The sequence below is a fragment of the Megalops cyprinoides genome, chromosome 15 (genome assembly GCF_013368585.1).
Source record: "Megalops cyprinoides isolate fMegCyp1 chromosome 15, fMegCyp1.pri, whole genome shotgun sequence".
Lineage (NCBI taxonomy): Eukaryota > Metazoa > Chordata > Actinopteri > Elopiformes > Megalopidae > Megalops > Megalops cyprinoides.
The window spans coordinates 30,150,108-30,171,997 of NC_050597.1; the positions used below are offsets into that span (position 1 = coordinate 30,150,108).

Consider the following 21,890-nt stretch of genomic DNA (forward strand, 5'->3'; position numbering starts at 1 on the left):
TTCTACAATGCAAAATAATAATCAGACTCAATGACTCCCATAAGATGGCTGCTCATTCCATAACAGATCCATCACCATGTTTAACAGTTGGGAACAGGCAACGTGGATTGAAGACTTACTTTGGTTTTTCTCCAAACATTAACCTGTCCAGATGTAGGAAAAAGAGTAAAAGATGACTCATCAGACCATATTACTTTCTTTCACTGCTCAGACGTTTTGTGCTCATTACACCAGCTTATGCATTGTTGTGCATTGGCCTTGCTTGCAAGTGTTTTTCAAACGGCGGCCCTACCATAAATACCAACTTTCTGAAGCTCAAAATGTTCAGTTATTGGGACTGGGCCACAGAGGTGTAGATTCAGTTCTGTGCCATTTCTGAGGCCATTACTGTTATTTTTTAGCAGCTTTTCTGTTCAGTGACCACCATTCCTCAGTTTTTCCTTGTTTGGCCTATACCAAAATATGAATATGAAAAAAGCAATATGAAAAACACAGACTTCTTTTTAACAGCAATTCAGTTACTTCAAGAGACTAGTTCTTTGTAATTTAGTGTTTCCAATATTTTGTCTACCGCATGTGTTCTACCCTTTCAGAGTTATAAGATGTAATACTCATTCATAAAATACAATCATGTCACCTTATATTTACTGGTTCATGTACCTATTTGATACTAATTTTGATACTATGATACTAAATAGCAACAGTATTGAATGAATTTCTTACCAAAAATGTAATTCAAAAAAATATTACCACTTTGAAGAATCTAAAATATAAGTTTTGATTTGTTTAACACTTTTTGGACACTGCATTGCAATTCCATCTATGTTAATTCATAGTTTGTGGAAAATAGTAAAAAAAAAAAAAGAAAAAAGAAAAACCCTTCATTGAGTAGGCAACTATATATACATACATATATATTTATATATTAGTGTCTACCTATGACTGGCCAGCCACTACCTTTTCTGAATTAAAAAAGTTAGACCATCTCCAATTGTCTGCACGCACATCTGTGAAACAAAACACCAGACCAGAATGAAATTCTAAATGGCTCATTGTATAATTTCAATTTTATTTTAAACCACAATTCATTCCAACTTTTCACTTGCATCCTTAATTTCTTCGCAAATTCGCAAAATATTTACAAAAAGCTTGTGTATACATTTTCATTTTTTGTCAACCAGCTCTTTAAATATTCAGCTAAGCACATTGACCGTTTTGTTTTACACAAGGTGAGCACTTGTCTAACTGCATATAAAATTCATGAAAAAAATTCACCCAGTCCCAAATTCACCCATTCCCCTTTACACACACACTCACACACACACTCTCTCACACACACACACTCTCTCTCACACACACATCACACACTCACACACATACATACACACACACCACTTCCAACTGCTTACAGCTGCAGAACGTGTGTGTTTGTGTGTGTGTGTGTGTGTGTGTGTGTGTCAGTACCTTACCATGTGTTTACAGCTACAAACAGGAAATGGAGAGCTTGTGTGCTTGCTGTGAGAGGTGTTGCCCGCAGAAACAGAATAATGGCCTCCCGCTGCAAGTGCTGCAGCAGCTTCTTGCTCTGTCCTTTAAGGATGCCGCTGCATTCGACACTGACCGCTTCTGCCACATTCCAGTCCTTTGTGTTGCAGAGGCGTGGTGAACCTCGAATTGCACCGGGATTCCTTGTCAAGGTTCATTTTCAGAGAACAGGACGAAAACTCCTTTTTCCTTTTTGAAATCAGTGAAAAAAAGAAAGAGCCTTATCAGAAAAGACCCATGGTGATTCCCCTTGGGCTCCCTGGCCTTTTCGGAGCAGAACACATCAAGGCCAATCAAATTTCCTCTCCGCTAGGCACGGCTGTATTGGGTAACTGTGGTCGAAGCCTGGAAAGCCCCACCCACCAACTGCATGGGACCTCCCACCAACAAGAGGACACTTACCCCACAAAAATCTGCTGAGACAGACAAAGGCAATGGCATTGTAAACTTATCTGAAAATAAAAACCCCCACTTTCACAGAAACAGTTTGAGCCAGAATGTTTAACACGGCTAAGGGAGGCAGGAAGTCTTCTTTCAACACCCCATGAGATAAAGTAGAGCTTGGGAGGGGAGGGAGGCTAAAATAAGCCTCATTTCCCAGCTAACTTAATGCGCAGTAGGTCACCAGCTTCTGAAAATTTCCAAAATCTGTTTATCATTTTTAAAGCACGTCACAGCCAAGATTAGTCTCTTCAGATGGAGAAAAAGTCCCCTTTTTCTGGACCTTGAACTCAGGCAGGGATTAAAATGATGTGAAATGTGCGTGTGGTGGGCGGCTAGCGGTTGGGGGGCACATGAGTTTTGAATTAAGGAAAGGAGACAGGGTGCGAGGGGGTCGGAGGACGGTTGAAGACAATCCCCAAACCCTGTGTGCGCCCCCCTTTCACATTTCACCCCCCCCTTAACAGGACGACACAGCTTCCCGGACCCTCTCGGGTTCGTGGCTGGCGGAGGGGTTAACTGGTAACGTAGTGCTTGGCGGAGGACTGGCCGTAGAGCCCGTAGAAGTCAGGGTGCCTGTGTGTCTGGGACGCGTCCATCCAGTCCCGCACAGAGAGGCCCTGCAGGGACTGCGGGATGGGGGGTGCAGAGGGGAGCGGGTGCGAGTACTCCTGCGAGCTGACGGTCCAGGAGAAGGAGCCAGAGCGTGGGTACGGGGGGTGGCCCCGGTGGCTGGCCACTGACGACACCCCAGAGCAGTAGCAGTTGTCCACTGTGCACATGAGGATCTTGCGGCCGCCATACTGCGGTAGCACGGCCTGCTGGGAGGAACTGGTCGGTGGCGGGAAGCGTGGGGAGGGGAAGACGGAGCCGGAGTGGTGGACGGCCGGCGCGGCACCTGCCGTGTGCTGTGCCGAGCTGCAGGGGGCGCCAGCTGGGGGCGGCTGGCCCTCCTTGGAGGTGGAAGCCTGGCCCGGGTGCTTCTGCTTGCCCGCGGGGCCTGGTGGGTCCAGGAAGCCACCGCTGCTGTCGGGGAAGGCAGCTGAGTGCTTGCGCTTCTCTGCCCCGGCGCTGCTCGGCCTGCAGGGGTACACTGGAATGCTCTGGAGGAACTGTGCTGGAGCAGAGAAGGGCACTACAGGGAGAGACAGTGGGAGAAGGAAGGAGAGAGGTAGAGAGAGAGGGGGAGGGAGGGAGAAAGAATGAGGCAGAGACATAGAGAGGGAGCAAGGAAGAGAGGGAGAGAGGGAGAGACAGATGGAGGGAGAAGAAAACAGAGAGTGAAACTGAAACATTTTTCATATTGTACCCTTCATTCATATTTTTCTGTTGGCGAGTTTACGTCTATATCTTGTACATTTTATTGTATTACTGTACATTGTTTTAATGTGTTGTTGATGCTTCTGCAATGTGTACTGCGTTGTTATTTCAGGAGAGAGACAGAAAGAGGGTGATGGTGCAAAAGAAAAGGCATGCTCCTGGCTACTCTGCTTTTTCAGTGTTTTGGTGTACCTTCCAGCATTTTGGCCAAGTTCTTTTCTTTCTTTGAGATCTCAGACAGGAAGAGCTTAGAACTGAGGTGTCCCACTTTGTGAGGAGGTAGTCCACTGCCAGTGAATGACTGAGATCTAGACACAACAAAGACAAGATCAAGTCAAAATCAGTAAGAACACAATGAGATGAATAATTTAAATATAAGAAAACCCATAGGTAAGTGTCTTTTAAAATGCTCTCACCTGTCCATTAATATTTTCACTGATTTTGTGTTCTGAAACAGAAAAAACAAAGGTACCATGAAAAGCAGAATAACTGGGTAGCAGAAGACAACATTACATTATTGTCATTTAGCAGACTCTGTTATCCAGAGCAATGTACATAGGTTACAATTTTATCCATTTATACAGCTGGATATTTACTGAGGCAATTGAGGGTTAAGCACCTTGCGCAAGGGTACTACACCAGCGCCCCAGCGGGGAATCAACCCAGCAACCTTTTTTTTTACGAACGCTGCTCTTCATCACTAAGCCACACTGCTGCCCCCATGAACATGAACAACACCTGTTGCCAGAACTGTGCATTTAGTGTGGTGCAGAAGAATGTATCAGGGTAGTATTTACCTTTCTACAATACAATACAACTTACTACAATTCCCACCACACTGTCAGTCATCAGAGGGTGACTTTTTTGAAGCAATGAATTGTGGGATCCTGCTTTTACTCTGTTAGAGACACTGACCATTCAAAGAGAATTGCAGAATAGGCAGCTGAAAGGGGAACTGTATATTGGGCATGAATTTCTAGCCTCCAAATGGAATTTCAGACATTTCAGAACAATAATTTAGGTTTGTGTTACTATGTAACATTCGAAAGGCTACATGGAAAGCTGTATTCTATGGATATGAGTGACACTAGTTTAAGCATACTCAGCCAATTCAAACGTAGCCTTTCCCCACACACACGCGTGCTGACACCTATTATGAAAGTGTGACCCATATTGTGGCATGATATGCTGTCTATGAATGGTTTGTCCTTTTTGAAAACATTGTTAGTTCTGCCTGAGTAGGCCCTCGTGTTTGACCCAGTGTTCCGAGTGACGCATACGTGCACAATATCTAAGCTTGCAGTGAATCTAAAACCTCTGACACCAAAACTGTGCTGCAGCTGGCAGCAATGAAAGAGTGGAAAAGGCTGCTGTATATTTTCAACCTAAGAGAATTGGGGCCATTGGGGTTTCAGGTAGGAGTTCATTTACCCAAGCTAAGCGAACCACACTCACACCAGTGACTCATTTTGAACACACAGTGAAGTTGAGGATCATATATAAAGCCCACTGAATGAACCCTATTCAATTACTATGGAAAGGGCATTAGGTTTTAATGAAAGAAAAGAAGAAAAAATGTCATAATGTCCCCTTGAGAATTTTTGGCCATTCTTAAACACCAGCCTTTTAATTCACCCAACAAGCACAACTAGTGTGCTGGCCAGCTCACTCAAGCAGCTTGCTAGCTAGACAGCTCACTCAAATAGCTCGCTAACTGGGCAACTCAGATACAAAATTCTACTGATGGAATTAAAAACACGTAAATAAATGGATAATAAATGACATCCATCAAGAAGATATATTTTCCCCACCCACTTAAAACCTAGTGGTAAAGGTCTGAACTCGCTGTGTGCAAATAACCTGTATATATCCTATGCAATCATTATATCAGATGTTCTTGCGATAAATCATCTCCGATTTTCTCATTTTTCTCTGTGGTACTGTGGACTTTGTTATCAGTATTTTACATGAAAGTAAATTAAGTTATAGATTTGATAAAATGTTACAAAGTTTATGACCGATACAAGGCCATTCAAACTTTTTATATCAAAAAGGCTGATAAAATGCTGTAAATCGTTTCCTTTTCTCATACTTTCCCACCTGAGCAACATGCATAACATGCACTACAAAAGAAAAGGAAGCTAGATTAAAAATCAGGAAAAGCCAATAGCAACCGAAAAGGAGAGAAGATTAATATCTTGTTATCCCCGTATCTTTGCCTGAAGAGTAAAGCACAAAGCCCAGATGGGAAATTCCCAGCCAGGCACACTGATGAGAAAGAAGTAACAAGTTTCCTCTCAACCGTAACCGCGTCTGCAGTTAAAGATAATGCACTAATTGACAGTGTGCATGTCCAGGCAGGGCTAGAGGTAGCCCGGCCTTCTGAGGTTACCATGAGCAGTACAGAGAAGGGGGTGTGAGGTGGCGACACCCCCAGGGACTGGACTCAAGGCACACCTCTCTTCCCAACCCTTGCAAACAGCAGGTGCTGAGGCTACCAGCTGTGGGAAACCGAGGCAAAGAGGGGAAAAAAAAAAAAAAAAACAAGATGCACGTACAAAGAACCAGGCTTGCTATTTCAAGAAACCATTATAGAACTGTCAACAGCAGACTGATTCAGCCAGAGCCCCCTTTTAAAGGAGGCTGTGATCTGGGTGTGTAATGAAGGCGTCTAGTCCGAGGCCTTCAGAGAACATGCAGGAGTGAAACAATTTGGCGTGGGGGGTGGGGGGTGGGACAAGGCCACCGGACCTTCATGAAGTTGATGTCCTCGGCTTTGTCGAACATGACTTGGACGGAGCTCAGCAGCTTCTGGGCCTCCTGGCGCTTCTCGTTGAGCTGCAGGGCCTGGGCGGAGTTGTCCTGGCAGAACTTGGAGCGGGCCTTGTCCAGCACCTCCAGCGTCCGGCCCAGGTCCTCCTCCAGGAGCTGGTGCATCTTCTGGTACTGTGCCCGCACCTCCTCCTTCAGCCGCTGGACCTTGTCCTGTGGGGAGAGCCGGGGTTAGTGGGCAGGAAGGCCTCACAGCTGCATTGTTACATGCATGTAGCACATGCTGAACATTTTTTTCTGGCTTACAAAAATGTATTTCCAATGCGTCAAAATTGCAAACCCACATCTGGCTCTCTGATTCAAACTAAATCCAACTGTACCATGTAACACTGTAACACAACCCATACATTTGATTCAGACCGTTAATGTAGTGCACAGACCACATGTTAACCACAGGCACCCTAGTTCTCTTCTTTCTAATCCTGATCTGGACAAGGTTAAGAAATAGAGTCAAGTAAAAACCTTGTGCTGACTACAACCTTGTAGAAAAAGTCATTCTGATGACATTACTGCATGTAGTATGTATGCAAACCTAAAAAAATACCATTTATGCTAACAGACAAATCAAAGAAAGACGGACAAAATGTGTGGGATATTTTACAGGCCCTATGTTTTCCCAAGGTTGACTGTAGTGAATGAAAACACAACTTCAACCTTCTACCAGAAGTACTCCTTTAATCGTAGTCATATTCCAGAAAAAAAAAAATGTTCACAATATGGACTTTCAATCTATCTTACCGTGCCACAGACAGTCAAACAAGCTCTGCTTCAAAAATGGAGCTTGACTCACTGGGTCTGAACGAGTTGGGGTGAATGTTGCTACATTTTTTCCAGTCAGGCTCTGCACCACAGCCTTTAGCTAGACAGCCCACTGGCACGGCTTCAGACTAGAGATACCTGGCATCCAATTTATCTCTGTGCTGTAAGAACCCATATAGAAGAATCTACATCTTTTAGCAGGCAAGCTACTGACGCCAGCATTGCTGGGAGACTGTGAAAGCGCAAACAGCTATAGCATGGGCAGCAGTATTGATTGATCTAAATGCTGCAGTACAGATTTAATCAGCCCCACAGATGTTCAAATTCCCTTCTACACACAGACAAACACATACACAAAACCTTTATACACAGGCACACATAGACATACACATGCGTGCACACACGCGCACACGCACACACACACACACACACACACACACACACCCTATCAAGGTCTCTTTATACTAACACCTACCTACCAACACCCACGAACCTTACGCCCACGCCCAATCAAACAAACCGGTCTGCTCCCAATTCCACAGAAGCCCGCTCATAACCAGCGTCTCCACAATGACAGCGCAACGCACACAGCGCAGACCCGCACAAACACACTGACACAGATACCAGTGCTATTCAAGCCTTGCAATAAGGACACTGTTTGAACCTCACTGCAGGTCATTGCTATGTCATCTTCTATACAGAGATACCGCAACACCACAATGTTAACATGTGATCACTGCCGCATCCTTAGACTGTGGTACTTCAGCTGACACAGATACTGATATACACAGTATACACACAGAGAGCGGAACCCACAAGAGTCCAGCATATGCACTTAACTGGGTAACACAGCAAATTTCAGCTTCCAGGATGGAAGATCATATTGTCCAATGAGAGTGTATTTCTCTACAGTGTTCCTGAGAGAAACCAGGGTATTTCCCATCCCTACCCCCCAGTATTCATTGTGTGTGTTTGGGGGGGGGGGGGGGGGGGGCAGCGTGAGTATGGGTCTCCTTACCTCCACCAGCTGCTTGTCGGACTCCAACTTGTACAGCTGCCCCTCGATGTCCTGCACTCGCTCCTCTATCCGGTTCTGTTGCTTCATCATCATTTGCTGCGGGGGGTGGGGGGGGTGGGGGGGTGACAGAGGCAGGAGCATGATGAGACTCAGGAAGACACACCCAACCATGAGAGAGACACAGCCCAGGCATACTGCGGTTGAAGTGTTTGACATGTTCAAAACACGGTGACGTTGATGTCATGGTCAAAACGTCCTGGCCTACCAAACAGGACTTTCTCACTAGACAGGGGGAAGCCAGGGGACCTTGAACCAAAAACCATAAACCATGACACTGGCAGGAGTCCTGTTTGTGTTCCCGTTGCATTTCCTTTCACAGAACCACTTCTGGTCACTCCCGCCAACTCCCAGCTCCAGCCAATCACGGGAGAGTGTTGCCAAATTTCTAGAGGAAGAAATCTCTTGCTTCACATCAAGTGTGCCTTGATATAGGGCTAAAATGCACTTAAGTGTGTTAAGTTGGATGATGGCACTTTCAATGACTGACATGATAGATATGTACAAAGTTTACCACAAATGTAGCCAGCTACGACACAAATTAATGAGCAGTGAAAGTGGTATGGCTGCTTTGCAACTGTAAAATGTGTTCATAATGTGCAAGGTCATAACTTTCCACAGAGCTAGCTAGCTAATGTAAGCACGTAAGCCAAATGAGAGAAAGCAACAGCCAAATCATGGAATCCAATGACTGCTATTTAGAGCACACTGGATGAGCTAATGTAATCTAATATAATAAAACTATTTCCCACTGGTTACCATTAATGGTGTATCATCCAGTATTTAGAGAGTAATTTGCACCTTTGCACGTATGCACATTGTTTGCATATAATCTAATACTTAAGTTATATACTGCAGAATGCAGGTGAGACTATTTCCCGTTTTGATTTAATTTTTGTTTGTGTCATGAGGACGATACAATAACAGAGATGATACACAAGCGTGTCTGTATGGCCCAAAGTAATTTTACATTAGTTACCATAGCGGACAACTATGTCAATGGCCCAATTAAAAAAAAATGCAATATGTGCATGAAGGAGTGCTAGGAAAACCTGTGGTTACTTATTTCTTTTACAAATTAACAACCGCATTTGACCACTGGGGATTTGAAGGAGAGTCTTCTGTGTCTTAAAATTTCAATGACACAATCCTTCTGCTACAGACCGCAACACAAGCAACACACAAGCAGCCACAACTCTGAGCACTGGCACACACAACCCAGAGAAACACAAGATTTACAACAACTAGCTCTGCAACATGTGCTCACCCTGTCCAACATCACAGTCTCTATGGCAACCGATTCCACAAGCATTATTAATCAAGGAAAACAAAAGCTGCCAATAATATAACTAATAATAGTCATAAAGAAGACTGGGCCATTTCCCCAAATGATCCAGACATCTCATAATTTTTGGAACTCTCTGAATTGGATTCGGATGAATTCCCACTTCACTCCCCCAACCAGGCAAAAGCTTGGCACTTAAGAAAGAGGTTTTAATCTGTTCAATTCTGTCTTACTTCTGGTCAAAAAAGAAAACAACATAACTAATAATTAGCTTGCAGAGCCAGCCAGAAGTTGACAAGCAACTAAGGAACAAGGCAATTTACTTTTAATTAAATGAGTGTTTATATGTTAGAGAGGCAGCCGCGGCAGACAGAGGGGGAAAAACGCTGTCATGACAACAAAGCATTTTGTGTGTGTGCATGCTACAGAGGAAGAGGGCCAGATAGTCCCCACTTTGTGTGTGTGTGTGTGTATGTGTTTCAAAGAGGGCTCGATAGTCCCCAAGTTGTTTGTGTGTGCGTGTTTTAGAGAGGGCCTGACAGTCCCCAATTTGTCTGCATGTGTGTGTTTGAGTGTATGCTTTTCAGAGAGAGGGAGCCTGATTGTACCCAATGTGTGTGTGTGTTTGGGTGTGTGCATTTGAGAGAGAGAGAAAGAGAGAGGGCCTGATCGTCCCCAGCCTGCTCATCCACCACAGTATCCATCCCTTTGTTCTCTCCCACTTCAGTGTCAGTGACAGATTGTTATGCCCCAGCACATAAAACCCGGGCTCTGCTCTGTAGTGCGTGAGTCCATGGCGGAGCGATGGCTTTTATGGGGCTGGGAGAGACGGCGCACTCCTGAGGCCCTGGGCGGCTGGACGGCTGCAGGGGCGGCCGCAGGAGCCAAGAAACCCACCGTCTCAACCATCATCACTGAGGACACTCTGCTTTCTTCATACACTCCTCCTCACACCCCCTGTGCTGTGCATGTGTGTGAGGGTGGGGGGCAGAGGGGGGGTTATTTAAAAATAAATCCAATGGCACAAAGGGTAACCATGCAACGCTTGATCATGTATAAACAAAGACAAAGAAACAGAACAACGTACAGGGACAATTTAGGGAAAGCACCTTGTTTCGGATTTCATTTTTATTACAGTTCTATTACCTTGTAAACCCCTGCCGGGCGCAGCAAGATAATTATTTTGTCTCCCTCAGTTTCCACACATGCTGCCGTGAGTAGTGGGCTGGGCGCTGCTCTTGTCAAGCTGTGTTAATCAGCTGACTTGTAAGGGAGCCGTGAATGGACAGTAAACCTCTGACACTGTCAGGAACAGATGTGGGGTAACCCTGTGGAAACTGAAAGGAAACGTAACCAGCTATTTCCAACGGGCTGTAGTTAGCATGGCACAGGCTCGGCGTGTGAATTTTAGCCAGTGAGAGTGAAGTGTACTTCCTCGGAGGACTTTCTCGGGAGTATCTGCCAGTATTTCTTTTTTTTTTTTACTCTCTAATTAACACAAGATTCTTGATGTTTCCTTAATTAGATTGCAAAGATCTGATTACCAACCATGCTTCTGTTTTCGTTAAAGGATACACAGACTGTGTGCTTGCGTCCTCAGAAGGACACATTGTGTATACACTGAGCTGGGCTTTCGTTTGATTCATTACATGAACGCGCATCTCAACGATCCATAGCTGCGTGGTCAATAAATTGAGCGAGAGGGAGAGATCCTCAAGTGAGAGGATCTCACTCTTTGCAAGAGCAGATCTTACCGGGTTCATTTAAGCAGATCAATCTATATACAGCTGGTACATATAAAGGTAAAGAATAAATCCACTAAGCATATGCTAATCCTGGTCTTCAACACAGTAACAAAGAGTTCTGGTTCCATAAAACCAGAAATTGGAAACTAAGCAACCCTGTGTGAAAACAAAACAATTTTTTATTTCATTTCAGTCAGATTCTTAGTTGAGGGGCTCCCTGCCAACGAAGAGTGGCCCAGAAGTTCGCTCAGAAACGCGCTTCTGTGTGCTTTGTGCTTCTCTGAGCTCATTTGCTAAAACGGAACTAGGCCTTTGTAAGCTGCACAGAGGCATATGTATACAAAGCTGGTGTAGTAGCTTCATCCATTTAAGAACCCAGGGGAGTGGGACTGAACCCTCAATTTCCCACCTCCCTGATGGTCGGGAGTGAAACTGGCTGAGTGCTGGGTTACTTTTGGAGCAACGCACACTGGGCCTGCAAACCCGGACCAGTGAGCATGAATCTAGCTCTGTTCCCTAGCGTGTAGGGCCTGAACCTATATCGCTGACATTTCTTGGCGTTTCATCTCTAAGCAAGAAAAGCGCCAAACCCGTTTCTGCCGTGTCAGCCCAAGCCCAGGATCCCATCCCACACTGAGCTGAGGAACGGGACCATCCCGAGACTGTACAGAGGAAAAAAAATCCTGTGAATGTTCAAACAAGTGGACATCATGGGACACTGTGGACTTCAAACCTGATGAAAGGGGAGTGAAGTGTGGGCTCACGGTAACTCTGAGAGGCTCTCCGCACACATGGTAATCAGACAAGGTAATCATTACATTACATTATTAGCATTTTGGACGCTCTTTTCCAGAGAAACTTACATAGGTTACAATTTTTACATGCTACCCATTTATACAGCTGGATATTCTGGGTTTAGTACCTTGCCCAACAGTACAGCAGCAGTGCCCCAGCAGGGAATTGAACCAGCAACCCTTCAGTTACGAGCCCTGCTCCCTACCATTATACTGACAAAAAGCAAGTGAGAACGGAGGATGTCATTTTCAAAGTCACTTTGCTTGGTCCACTAATCTTACCTTTTTGTGTCCATGACTGCCGCTTTGCTACGATCTCATTTTTTAACGAAAATAAAAATCCAGCTGCAATAATTACAGAAACTGTGTACATACACATCACAACTCTATTAGCAGAAACAGAGCTACGTTTCTGTGAGTGACATTTCCCTTTTTGCACACATTGCAATCCCTTGCACAATATCAATTGTTTTACACTGGGTTTACAACATCTTGCAAAAAGAAACTCTATTGGTGGCTAAAAGCCACATACCCACAGGGGGACTTCCAACAGCTGGAAAACCTTTCTGAGCGTCCTTGGTTTGAGCAAGCTTCTGAATCCCAATTGGGTAGAAGTTCATCAGATAAGGATGCCACAAATCTACAAATGTACAAATGTTTAAATAATTTCAACAGCCAAATAATCCCTGCAATCACAGGGCCTCTCTGCACGATTTGCTTCGCACAGAGCCCTCAAACCACCACAGTGTTAAGCAGGCAAACAGTACTATGGAATTTAGCGGAGTACCGGTAATCCAAGAAGATGGGCCCACCAAATCTTTGAAAAGCTATTGCTGATCCAGGTTACCGTTCCACCTTAAATTTACAGATGGCCTACAAATTTACTGATAGTCTATGAGAAATGACTCATCTCTGTCTATAAATCATTGCAAGAGTATCCATGAAATTGCAGGGCAAGTAGCTTCCAAAAGGCTATCAAGAGAATATGCATTCTTTCCGCAAAAGGATTCAAGTGCTAGTCAAGTTAGCATAAGGGATATGTGTACTTGCACACCAAACACTGAAAACAGCCTACAAAATACTTCATTCTTAAAATTATTCTCAGTCATGAATAAAAGGGAAAATTAAATAAAAAGATTAGTCAACAAGAACACACCTATAAGACTGGTGTTCAATGACAACAATGGATATGCATGTGGCCTAAATTTCACAATCAAGGCACTGTCTACAAAAAAGTAACCACGGCTCTACCCTGTGCTCTACCCTCCAAACGCATGCCGGGAGCACAGCAAAGGCCTGAAAGAGAGAAGGTCGACGCGTAGCCAACTCTTTCTTCCTTGTGCACCAGGCCATAATTACTGAAATGTATGGGCTGTCTCACAAAAGCTATGGTGGATCGCGGACAGACACGACATCCCCAGAGACGCGTTTCCTTTGTGTACACATCACTCCTGCCAATTAGACGCCGTCCTTCCCAAACACACACAGAGCGAGCCGGGCCAAACGGATCTCATGCAGCGACAGCAAAAAAAAAAAAGAAAGAAAGTGAACCGAAGGCCATCTAGCACCAACACCCAGAGTAACATCTGCAAAGGTTCTGTTCTACATTCCACTGGCTGGTTTAATTTTCTTTTTTTTTTTTTCAATGAAGCAATTAATTTAAGTAGGCTACCTCGCTCTGTGACAACTGTCATAAATGGGGTCTCATCCAAGATTCAGACCCTGTGACCTATGATGTTTCATATTTCTGTCCCTGTCTCCCTGTTAATCTTGCAGTATGGCATAGTAGTAAGGACCACAGCTCACAACCCAAAGCTTGCCAGTTCGATTCCTGACTAGGGCAGTGCTGCTGTGCCCTGAGGCAAGGTAGTTAACCCACAATTTCCTCAGTAAAAATCCAGTTATATAAATGGATAACCTATGTAACTGATAAAGGTCGCTCTAGATAAGAGCATCTGCAAAATAATAATAATGTTATCTAGTGGATCTTGCAGGATGGTACTTGCAAACCATAGCAATAATTAGCTCTCTGTCTGCAACTATGAGATGCGACTGAATGTCGGATTACATGAGCCGAGGTTATGAGAAGGACGGCAAACAGCCAATGAGGAATGTCTTATTCAATGACACATTTTCCAGCAGCTGCATTGGGCAAGCAGAACCACAAGCACAAGCAGCAGTTTTAAGAGAGCTGTGGATGAAAAAAGACACAATGGCATCAAGCTGTGAGCACTGTGGCAAGCAACATGCATTTGGACAGCAGAGATGTTGGGAGACGAAGGGCTAACTGAACCGTGGCAAGGACACCAGTGTTTGTTTAACATGCTCTCAGTCTGGAAGCACTGTACAGCTCCAAAACTGCAACCACGCCCTGGAGCAGCAACTTGTGGCTGACTCTTTAAAATATGACACAGATATGCACCAAAACTGTGCCACCCTGTTCAAAGTTTAATGTTCACTGGTGCCCTTTTTTCCACTGTCACCCCAGAGCCAGACTGGCTAGCCCAGATACAGTGTGAACACTGGCAGAGCTGTATCTTTTTCCCGAGACAAGTGAGAACAGTGAAACTCTAGCCCCATAACCTATATATGGTGCTGTTTTGGTTACAACAGGGCTATGGAGCAGAGTTTGAGTAACGATGTTGTGCCAGAAAGAAAAAATGTTGCAGGAGGCTTTGGAAGTGAAGTGTAGTTAGCAAAGTTCCTGATTAACATTATAAGCATTATAAGGACTTATCAGCTCTGGTCAATATTCCATGAGATGTAGTCATGACTTCATATTTACTGTATTGCTAGCTAGTTAGCAAACAGATTATGTTTTATATTAAAGCATGAAAACATTATAAATTTCCTTTTTTCCCCTCCAGCCTAGGTATCTATGACAGCATACATCTCTCCATCTGGTCAAATTCATGTGATTCACTAAAGCCCTGGTATTTCTATTCAAAACAAAGCGAACCTCACCCGGGAAGCACAGATGCATCCTAGCACAGCTTGGCTTGGCTCGGTCTGGCCAAGTGGGAACTGCTGGTAAAGGCATACAATGGAAACGCAAGCTGCTTCCACTGCTCTCCTGTGCCCTGCTGCAGGGCACTCCGTCTGTATTGATTCAATATGGTGGAAGTTTACCTGCTGCCCTGCATTAGATGGGGTTATAGGGCTTTGGATTCCATGGCCCCTGTATGCTTTCACATGTATCCTTCCCATTTGTCCTCCAGCACCCCTCCCTTTGTTTAGGCCTTTCAAACCGATCAACATATTTTGGCACAGTGCTAGCGCCCTGCGTAGCCAGTTTAATCTTATTTAACACACCCACCCTCACACTCCACTCTCCAGTTAAGATGATCAAAAGGGAGACTGCCCATGTGTTTGAATGGAAAATTGCAAACAATGTGAAGAGGGACCCTTAAATGATGATCGGAAGAGCATTTTATAAAGAGCAAGAAGACACTTCAAGCAGAGGTTAGTATTCAGAGTATCAAATGACAGAGAAAAATTAGCATTGAAGTGCTTGGACAGTGGCTCTAGTTTTATTTCCTTTTTTAAACTGGAAAATAATCTTCAAAAGCACTGATTAAACAGTCAGAGAAGACACAGTGCTTGTTAATGTTGTTCTGTGTCCACTTGGCCCTGAAGAGCTGCCCCTCTGTCGAGAGTGGACACGGTTAAAGGGAGCGAACTGCAAATTTTACAAGTGAAGTCACCAGCCAGCAGCTATCCTCCTGACTCCTGCTGGCCGGACTCTCACCACAGCTGGTCAGAGAGGAAGCAAGGGAGAGAGGGAGAGAGGGGAAGAGGAGACAATAAGAGAGAGAGGGACAGAGAGAGAGAGAGAGAGAGAGAGAGAGAGAGAGTAAAGAGGAGGCAATAATGTGAGTTCAAGAGAGATAGAGAGGAGACAGAGCACAAGAGAGAGAGGGGACAGTGACATTAGGACACTCGCTCCCATGACCTCAACCATAGCGTTCCAAAAGAGCTCCCCTCTTGTAGCAGGGGTGGAGCAGGGGGAGAGAGAGGGGGGGGGGGGTGAGGGAGCCACACCCTTTCCAACTACCCAAAAAGGAATCCTCGGCCCGGAATTCCAGAACCATCCCCATTCCGGTGGGGAGGGATTTGGGGGAGTGACAGGGGGAGGGGGCTGAAGTAAGACCCCAGGGTAATTTCAGTCATTGGCGTCTGTTGGGGGCAGCTGTGAGCAGAGCAATAGGCATGGGGCCTGCGCTCCCGGCCGAAACCCGGCGGCGTGGGGAGGCGTGACACATTGGCCATCTGAAACGCATTCCTCCACACATGCAGCGCCTGTCACTGCCAAGCCTAGCAGCGCACCTCACAACGGCTTATTATTCTGGGGAGACAGCTGGAGGGAGACGCACCACGCAGCCCCTCTAGCCTGATTCCAGCATCTGTGGCCTTCCTCTCCCTTTCCGATAACTAAACTTACTACCACCTTGATGACCGATAAAAGAGAGCCTCCTTACTGTGATTTCAGGGTCTGATCTTGAGTTAATGTGGGGAAAAAACAACAACAAAAAAACTATGGGGCTGAGCTTAAACAGGAGGTCTTGAGGCTAAGGCCTACTCCTCTTGACTGAATGCTAGAAGACAATCCAATACCTTGCATGGGAACTATGTGCTTTGCAGCTGTCTAACATACATACAGGAAAAGCTAGGTTGAAGTGCCGCTCTTGGCTGTATCTTTCTGCCCTACCTGCACCAGGCCCAGGCCAAGCTAGTTGATTTCTGAGCCAGCTGTCTCTTCTACTGCATCTCCCTGCAGATGCTTCACAAAGCATTCCAAATGCCCTCAACATGATCCTTTTCATTGTCAATCAAACCCCATCAAACTTTACTGCAAACCTTTTCAAAGGCTTTTACTCTAATGCATACAGAAACTAAAACTCTGAGCATATTCCAGCCTTTTAGTCATATTCCCCCCTCTTAACAAATGTTTCCTTAGTGTACCACATCCTTTAAGTGTGGAATTTAAGAGTGACCTTCACACTTTAGATAAATGGACACTTCCTGTCTTCTGCCAGTTCTGTTCTCAATTGAGCACTGCCCAATGTTTACAGACATACATTTCAGCCTTCCAGCCAAGGTTTTCTCAGTTACTCATGATATTTCTCTGTGTTTTTTGATTACACTGCAGACACCACACCTTGAAAATCAAATGATGAAAGCTGTTCCACTCAAAATTATTCCTTCTTTATGTATGCAATTCTATAATACACTTTTTTATCATTTGAGAGCCTGGCCTCCATATGCATGTGCTATACTTCCTGAATGTGTCTAGGTTTTGCACAGTGGTGTAGATTTCAAGATAAAAGAATCTTTTGAAGCACCCCCCCCCCCCCCCCCCCCCATGACATCACTTCCTTCTGAAGAGTAACCTGACCACAGGGCTTGTATTCAAGGTCTTAAATCTGACACTGCAGTACAACACACTTCCCCTCAAAAACTTCCGTGTGGGATACACAAGTCTCACCTGCACACAAGTTTATCTTTTAGACAAGACCTGCACAGGACAAGTCTTATATTCACAGATATATCGTGTACGCATACGCTCAGCCATCCGTGTATTTTATTCTATTGGATAATCGCATGCTAACTGCCGCAAGAGCTCAGTTTTGAGCAGAGAAACTATAAACGTATGTGCCCTTTTAAACCGTCTGTTTATATCTATTCTCTGAATGGAAAACAGTAATACAATGGTTATAAAGGAATACTCAAATACACTAAAACTGTCCCTTCTCTTCTAACCCGCAGTATAGGCCTACATCACCTGACCTCACTCACTCCGAATACACAGTATCCATCTTAACCGAACTGAGCGTTTAACAAGGACGCACCTGTGCTGCCGAGATAAGCCACAGCGAGAGCCGCACATTGTTCACCGCCCCGCCCATTCGTCTATCACGGTAACAGGAGGGAGAGGGTAAAGCGCTGGATCACAATTGGAAATGCATTCACCCAAGGGACAGCGCTCCAATTCAGTCTATTCACTTCAACTTCAGCTGTTAAAAAAGATTAATCGCTATCAACAGCCGGAATATACGCCGTGTGTTGGAGTCCAATTAAGCGCAAGTCTTGTGGAATGTACAAACAATGTAATATTTCACAACGTCTGAATCATGCGAAATATTCCATTGCCTTCTGAGAGCTCAAATTTAACAGGCGAGTTAAAAATGATCATCAGAAAACAAAACAAAACTACTTGGAGCAAAATAATGTTTTCATTTTAGTTTTTCATTTTTTATGACTATTTATGACCGGAACGTTTGTGGCTTTGCAAGCCATGTCCAACATAATGCTGTCCTTTTCAATACAACAAATCAAGGTGCAAAAGCACAGCCTTTGACTCGGTGACTCGGACCTCGGTCTATGCTCAACGCAACACAGACATATAGGCTAGTGAAAAAAAGCCCACTAACTTCCTAGCTGAAACCCCATAAGCACTGTTCAAAATATTTCAGCCTGGTAAGGCAGCTGGGTGAACAAAACTGAATTCTGTCCTAGCTGTGGATCTAAAGCACAATGCAGCCCATTATGAAATCAATGACGCAATCGGCTGAATCAAGTCACAAGCGTGCACCTGGTCAACAGAACTATGATTAATAAAAATGGATAGGAGCCGAGAGTCTACCATGATCACGTGTACGCATCCAAACAGACTGAGAAAAGGCAGACTTAAAGTAATCTTAATCGTAGTTCAGTGAATGTAATCACAATGAACCAAGTATTACTAACTTGCAAATTGATGTCTCAGAAAATGTAATGAATGTTTATCCATAATGCATTGGTTAATATTCATGTGTTTTCTTTGGCCTTTCGTTTATTTCCGGTCCCTTATTTCGGGGTACTTGCTAGTGATTAACTATCCGTTGGCCTCTTGGTAATCAGTTTCATTTACTAAGTATGTAGTCTTAATTAATACGAAAGACGCTTGTGTTTGTACTCTTACCCTGATGTCGTTGCGACGGACCTCCACGTCGCAAACTGCGTGGCCGTGATTGGATGCACATCTGGAAAAGCAACAGTAATGGCAAACTGCCACCTGTTCAGCTTCACAATGATACAGTCGGTATTCTTCGTGCTGGGGGCAACTCCAGGCCCGTACATCCTCGGCGTCCACTAATAAATGTCCGGGATTTGGGGAAGGTTGCTGTAGGTGGGTCTGAATATGGGACTGGCAACAAGGTGCATTGCAGCGGAGACAAACTTTCAGCGCCGGAAGCGGCGGGCCGCGCCGACAGAGAATGCACTGTAATATTGCGGGAGTTTTATGAACGTTCAACGCATTGAACTTTTCCACTATGTTTGTCAACTTGAGATTCTTTTCCAATGTTGGTTTCTGGTTGTAGGCGTGGTTGCACTCTGGGCACCGCACCATGCCAGTATCTTTCGACCACGCTTCGCTGATGCATCCTCGGCAGAAATTGTGTTTGCAAGGCAGCTGTATGGGTTCCACAAAAACGTGCAAACAAATAGGACAAATAAGCTCCTCTTCGAAGCAGTTTTTCCAGTTTTCCGCCATTTCAATGTAGCAAAATGTGGCTGTTTTTGCATCAATTAACAATATTCCTTATTAGAACAGAAGACGTGATATAAAAAGTATACCCACAGAAGGCAATTACAATGTCATAGATGGGCTCAGATCTTCCGTATGCGCAAAATTAGCATCTTTCTGTGGCCTAAAGAAACTAAATCAAGAATTAAATTCCATTGCTACCGAAAAATGTCAACAATGTACTTTCCCTTTGACAATCCGCTGAAGATGTGATCGAAATGAGTTGAAAAGAATCAAACTCCGAAACACAGAAAAACATCCATCGGTTTCGATATTTGCGTAGTTAATTTCAATTCAGTGGTTATATGATGACAAAGTGTATGGCGTCCACTATGACTAGACTTCTTACAACACTCAGATCGTGCAAGGCGTATAAAATATTTTCGAACAAGTCCCAGCTGCGACAAAGTTTTATGTAAGCAAGAGAACTAATTATAAACCACTTCTGTGCAAACGAATAACACAGGTCCTGTTATTCTTCCTCGCCACAAAAACTCAGTTAAAATCTGTTGAAATCCGAATGGTAATCGCATGTCACGTCGTTATGACTAGGTTGAATCATGACGAAATTCAGAATAATCCAGAATAAATTCCGATGCTACAGTTTCAACTTTTCTCCCGTACGGAGGGGAATGTTGGTGAAACAAGTCCCAGTTTTCCTGGCTCAGTGCGAAATTACGCATGAGTAAAACCCTGTACTTCGTATTTACAATTACGTTTCGACGAAATCCTACACACTGTATAATTACTCATCACTTGATGCGTTCAATGACACCCAGGCAGCTCGCTACCTTTTGTGGATAGTCTAACCACAGTAATTCAGATTAAACAAATAAGTCCGATTTGTTTTAAAAAGTAATTTCTTATGTTTACGTCTTCAAAACAAATGACCCCTTAGATTCATTTTGTATCACGTAGCGACCAACAGCTCTGTGCCAAAAGTCAATTGACAATACGTTTTTTTCTAGCTACATATATTAAAATATCCGGTCATATACAAAAATCGAACTATGCACAAGGCATCTGCGTATTCGGTTTAAAATAATTTATTATAAAACAAATGTAAAATATTTACAACACATTGACCGAAAGTAGATAGTCCATTATACAGTATTACTTGAATGCAAGTCGGGCTACCTAGCTAGCTGTGTAGCTAGCTCTTTCCCCTGCTTTATAAAAGGAAGTCCATCGCGCAAATACAACAAACGACAAATACACTAGTATCTAGCTACCTGCAGAGTTAATGAATGTTGTAGTCAAGAAACCCTGTTAACCACTTGGCTAACGTTAGCTAAGAATCAAACGCTGTTCATTCTTTTAGATCGGTCCCAGTTTCAGCTCTGCTAAAGAAATGCGTTCAAATCTCACTTACCTAACCAGCAACCACTATATAGCGAGATAGCTAACTATCCGTCTTCATTAAACAACGTAAAAGAATCCTCCGAGATACACTGATTTACCATTTCTGCCTTTCCCCTGTCCTTCCAATGTTTATCTTTCGACCGGTCAACATTTCTGCAGCAAGCTACAAACAATCGCCACGTAATGTCAAGTACCCAATTTTGTTTAGCTAGCTAGCTAACTCGTATAAAAAAGATATTTCATCGCGACCTCTTAAAGGGGACGATGCCGTTTTGCCCTTGTTATCGCTTGCTGTCATCAGCCATCTTGTTTTCCTCTTTAAAAGGAATAAAAAGCAGCGCTTGTTTATTTTTCAAATCCTTTCACTCGCTTTCTGTTTATACAAATTAAAGTCTAAATGCCAATGGGCTTCGCCGCTCCTCTTCTCCATATCTTTCTCTGGACTTTGAGTCTAAATATGAAATCCACGAGACTCTTTTTTGGTCTAGTCCAGTCCGTATGTGTGCTATTATTTATGATTTTTCTTCTTTAAAGCAATCTTTGATGGGGAGAGGAATGCAGGCTCTGGGCTGCGAGTCCGGTCGCAGCTCGCATTTCCTCCCCCTCCGATGTCACGTGATCGCTCATAGAATTGATACATTAAACTGGGAGGAGCTGACGGTCGGAAGGGCGGAGATTTAATTTAAAAGGGAAACGCACAATGTCGGTAGCCGGAGGGGTCTTATGCATTGCAATTTCTTTCGCCTTTGTTCTTGTAACTAAAATGTCTCAGTTAAATTATTTGGCATACAGACGTAAATGGGCTATGTGCACGTGTTACATGTGTTATATCACCTGGTTTAATATTGTCCATACTGAAAACACATTTCCACTGAAAAACATTTCAACATTCACACTGGGTCATAGCAAATGTGACTAGGCTGGAGCGTACAGTATGAGGATAAGTCACGGATCATACATTTGATTATTTAGGATATTGAATCTCCCACAGTCATCAATCAATCAATTAATTCTGTTGCATTAAAACAGAGATACATATATGCAATCAATGTCCATCAGACTCACTAATGTTAAAGAAGGTTACATGTGCATTAGGATCACTGCATATTAGTTTACATTCGGGCGTGTAGAAGGCTGGACTGTGTCACCAAACGCTCTCTACGAT

At 44.0% G+C, this 21,890-nt stretch overlaps 1 protein-coding gene across 1 annotated transcript; it reads right to left on the minus strand.

Annotated features, from left to right (window-relative positions):
* Nucleotides 1-1,336: 1,336 nt before the first annotated feature.
* Nucleotides 1,337-21,318, minus strand: LOC118790424 (E3 ubiquitin-protein ligase TRIM8-like). Its single transcript, XM_036547331.1, has 6 exons — nucleotides 18,758-21,318; nucleotides 7,916-8,011; nucleotides 6,058-6,291; nucleotides 3,723-3,754; nucleotides 3,499-3,614; nucleotides 1,337-3,121 (listed from the first exon to the last, which is right to left on the minus strand). The coding sequence occupies exons 1-6, from the start codon at nucleotides 19,328-19,330 to the stop codon at nucleotides 2,502-2,504; spliced, it is 1,671 nt and encodes a 556-aa protein (XP_036403224.1). The 5' UTR covers nucleotides 19,331-21,318; the 3' UTR covers nucleotides 1,337-2,501.
* Between the last annotated feature and the right edge of the window lie 572 nt (nucleotides 21,319-21,890).

Bases quoted from the DNA above. Each gene is read 5' to 3' on its own strand.
- LOC118790424 (XM_036547331.1), bottom strand. From the start codon at position 19,330: ATGGCGGAAAACTGGAAAAACTGCTTCGAAGAGGAGCTTATTTGTCCT. The intron at 6,292-7,915 runs GTAAGGAGACCC...CTCTCCCCACAG, and splicing joins CCGACAAGCAGCTGGTGGAG to GACAAGGTCCAGCGGCTGAA. The intron at 3,755-6,057 runs GTCCGGTGGCCT...TTTCTGTTTCAG, and splicing joins AGGACATCAACTTCATGAAG to AACACAAAATCAGTGAAAAT.